Source organism: Myotis brandtii, unplaced genomic scaffold (assembly GCF_000412655.1).
Source record: "Myotis brandtii unplaced genomic scaffold, ASM41265v1 scaffold879, whole genome shotgun sequence".
NCBI lineage: Eukaryota > Metazoa > Chordata > Mammalia > Chiroptera > Vespertilionidae > Myotis > Myotis brandtii.
In genome coordinates this window covers 467,255-471,519 of record NW_005371595.1, presented here as the reverse complement: position 1 = coordinate 471,519, position 4,265 = coordinate 467,255, and the positions used below count along the sequence as shown (strand labels likewise).

The 4,265-nt window shown below is 51.0% G+C and overlaps 1 protein-coding gene across 1 annotated transcript; it reads left to right on the top strand.

Moving 5' to 3' along the window:
* Positions 1 to 720: 720 nt before the first annotated feature.
* Positions 721 to 3,719, top strand: LOC106724541 (ral guanine nucleotide dissociation stimulator-like). Its single transcript, XM_014532312.1, has 2 exons — positions 721 to 1,032; positions 3,522 to 3,719. Exons 1-2 carry the CDS (start codon positions 940 to 942, stop codon positions 3,717 to 3,719), a joined length of 291 nt encoding a protein of 96 aa, XP_014387798.1. The 5' UTR covers positions 721 to 939.
* The last annotated feature ends 546 nt before the right edge of the window (positions 3,720 to 4,265 follow it).

Genomic DNA, 4,265 nt, shown 5'->3' with positions numbered 1-4,265 from the left:
GATCCAGCAGCAGACAAGAGGATCCCAAGAATCAAGTCAAAGATTTGAAATATGAAGAAGCAAAAAATACCCAACCAGAAATGCAAAAAGAAAAAAGAATCCAAAAATATGAAGATAGTGTAAGGAGCCTCTGGGACAACTTCAGGCGCACTAACATCTGAATTATAGGGGTGCCAGAAGAAGAGAACAAGATATTGAAAACTTATTTGAAGAAATAATGACAGAAAACTTCCCCTACCTGGTGAAAGAAATAGACTTACAAGTCCAGGATGCACAGAGAACCCCAAACAAAAGGAATCCAAAGATGACCACACCATTTCAAATGTTTAACTCCCTGCCCCAAGTATCCTGTGGACCAATCTCAGCTCAACTGTCCTTGTAGACTTTCTTCAAACCTTACACATCATCCCACTTAATAGTGCTGTGTATTAAAAAAAAAATGGGAACCCTAACCTTAACCCTAACCCTAACCCTAACCTTAACCCTAACCCTAACCCTAACACTAACAGTATCCTGGGTAAATAAATAAATAAATAAATAAATAAATAAATAAAATAAAATAAAATAAAATAAAAAAATAAAAAAAAATGGGAAGGGATTAAAGTATTGGATATATTTCTCTACAACCTCACATCCCATAGAACACGGCCAACCATTGAAATGTGGCCCGGTCAGGAGCTGTGGCCCTACCCATCTCCATATCATCCCATTGAGGACGTTGTTTTCCTCACTGATTCAGGCTTTCACTGTTGTTAGACCTTGACGTGAATCAGTTCTTGCTACTTCAGCAGGGCTGCTGGAACTTCCTCACTGTGTCCTAATAGACTGTATGATTGTGCTAGGTCAGCCATTACACAGGAACACAGATGTGGTGGAAGGTTCCTGACACCTCCTGGCTCAGTACCCGCTCTGTCTTTGCAGACCTCTAAGGAGGACATTATGGAGGTGGTGGCCTATGGGCCCAGCTACACCACCAACCAGGTCAGGGTGCAGGTGAAGCAGGCTGACGACACCGTCCAGTATCTGTCTGAGGTGAGAGCTGGCCCAGGGTGGTCTCCACACGCAGGACCCCAAGATGGCCAGGGCCTGCCGAGAATCCAGACTTCAATCTGCAAACTCCCCCAGGGCCCTCCCAGGGCTTTCCCACTAGCGTGTCCACAGTCCCATGACAAAGCAATCTGGACCTCCACTGCCCCCACCAGCTACACGAGAGAATAGAAAGACACTCCTCACATATTTGTGGGAATTTTAAAGACTATAATAAGTTGTTTTATCTCACAGTAGGCCAGGAGCACATTTGGATTTTGCTATTTTGATGTTATAACTACTCGCCCCAGGTAACCTGTGGAGCAGTCAGCTCCACTGTCCTTGCAGACCTTCTCTAAGCCTCCACACTTGACTGGGTGGTTTGTCAAAAAGATGGGAGTAGGCAAAGTACTGGATACTTTTCTCTGCAATTTGTCATCTCACAGAGCAGGGCAAACCACCCTAGGCCCACTGGGCCAGGAGCTGTGGACTACTCACCTCCATATCATCCCATAAAAGACGCAGTCTTCCTCAGGGACGCAGCCTTTCAGGGTTGTTGACCGTGACATGCTGCACCTCTGCTGCTAGTTCAGCAGGGCTGCCGGAACATCCTCACTGTGTCCTAACAGACTGTCTCAGTTTGCCAGGGCTGCCGTGGGGAGCTGCAGATGATTGGGGTGGAAGGTTCCTGAAGCCTCCTGGCCCGGTACTGGGCTCTGTCTTTGTAGAGCTCCAACTGGGACATCACTGAAGGGCTGGTCAACGGGTTCAACTACTCGACCTCCCTCGACCCAGGGAAGGTGCATCAGGCCACAGACACCATCCAGGGCCGGACTCAGGTGAGAACTGGCCTTGAGGGTCTCTATACCCACAAACCTGAGACAACCTGGCAGTGCCCAGAACCCAGACTCAAATCTGGGGACCCTGGATGCCCTCCCACGGCCCCTAGGGTGTGCCTCAGCCCCATGACAGAGGAATCCGGGCCTCCCCTCCTCCCTCCAGTTACATGGGAGAGTAGAAAGACAATCCTCACATATTTGTGGAAATATTAGAGTGAAATAATAGTTTCACTTCATGGTAGACCAGGAGCACTTTTGCCTATCGCTGTTTTTATTGTTTAAACTACTCTTGCCAGTATCCTGTGGAGCACTCAGCTCCACTGTCCTTGCAGACCTGGCCCAATAATGGAGGTCCTCTGGCCAGCGATGCAGCCTTCAGTGCTGTTGGACATGGGCCTAATTCAGTTCAGCTGCCATGTCAGCAGTGCTGCCCGGAACACTGCAGTGTGTGGGAATGCACTGTGTTAGGTTGCTTGCTTGGGCTGCCAAAACATAGGACCACACTGGGTGGTGTTAACAGCAGACATTCATTTTCTCACAATTCCGGAGGCTAGAAGTGAGAGGTGGTGCTGTCAGCGGGGCTGGTATCTCCTGAGGGGGTTGCTCCTCAGCTTGTAGATGGCTGTCTTCTCTCTGTGTGTCACATGGACTCCCCTCTGCACTGCCACGTGTCCTCCCCTCCTCTTCTAAGGACACTGGTCAGATTAGATGGAGACCCACACCACTGAATTAACTTCACCTGAATGACTTGCTTGAAGACTAAAACTCAAATGCAAACACATAATGAAGTTCTAGGGGTCCCAAAGTCATGGAATTGGGGGGACACAATTCAGATCACAACATGTACCACCCCCTCTGGAGATGGACGCCCATTGCTGGTGGAAGGATATGCACATGTAAAATGTAACGGCTGCAGGCATATTCCAAACCCAAAGGGCTGTAGCAGGGACGGTGCCAACAGCAGTTTCTGATGATGGCGGCTGCCTTGCTCCCAGCCTGGCCCGGGAAATCTCACTCATTGAAATTTTCTTAGGTAGGGCAGGGCCTGGCAGAACCCTGACCTTACACATCTTCTGATTCCCAAGGGAGGGCTGAGCTCCGGTGGCTCCTCTGCAAGGAGAGATGAGTCAAAGAGGACAGTGGGTGGGGTTCCTGGCCTTGGAGACCCAGAGGGGACGCTGGGCTGAGTTGGGCTCAGAGTCTCATCCCCACCACAGACCCACCCCACTCTGCCTGTCCCTCTCCACATCCATCTCCCCTGACCACCGTGGCCAGGCTCAAAACAGGATTGTGGTGAGCAGGCTGCTCACAAGTCTGTCTCAGTCCTCAGCCCAGATGCCCAGGGCCTGAGGACTCACAGGGACAATGCCCCTCATACAAACTATTAATACAAGGAGGTTTGTTGTTCCTCAGCTAAAACAAACAAGCAAGCAAACAAAAAACATGCCTAGCAGGTCACAATTGTATGAACATCCCCCACCCTCCAAACTAAAGTGAAACTTTGAAAACCTAGAACCTCATTCAGCCTGGACACTCCTGTCCCTCCTCTTACCCACGTCCCTGAGGGGCTGGGACTCCTGTGTGAGCTCCAGACCTCCATCCTCCTGGGATTCACGGTGATGCCGCTGACTGGATGTCCCTCCTTGCCCCACCCAGTGTGCAGCTGATTTCACTCTGAGACTATGTGAGGCACTCAGGATGCGAGCCCTGCAGAAAGGCACGTTGGAGAAGGTGGAGGGGTCCCTGGTACCAGCTTTCCCGGCTGGAAACATCCCCCACATCTGCACCCTGATGCCCACCCACCCGGCCTTCTCCAGAGCCCAGTGGTTCCCGGACGAGCTGTTAACTAGGTGAGCACGGGTTCCCTCTTCGTCACAGTGGGGCCTCTGCCCACTGCTGGCTGTGGGTCTTGACAATGTCATCACATCAGTCTGAGCCTCAGAATGCTCCTCTGAAAAGTGGGTGGTACAGGATCAACCTCATAATGTTCTGTTAGGTATGGCTATGGGGACAAGCCATGGCAGGGCCTATCTGCTGCCAACTCTGCAGAAAGGGCTGCTGGACCAGCTGTGGTTGTTCGTGTCAATTATGTCTCTCTGTCCCATGGAAAGTCCCCTGACTCTCCCATCAGCGGCCTGTGGCATCTGAGTGTGGAAAAGCACATGGGAAACAACCTGTCAAGCAGTGTGAGATGTCACCTCGCTGACCTTGTCCTGGTCCTTGGTGTAGCCACATGGGGGATGGCAGGGGAGAGCAGGGCCCCAGGCCCACTCAGATGGCTGGGATGGTTCTGGTTGGAGCTCACTTACTCGACAATGTGCATTCAGCTCCTACCACAGGCAGGCACTTTTGGAGACACTTAGCCTGACTCAAGGAATGAAGCAGACACAATCCCTGGGC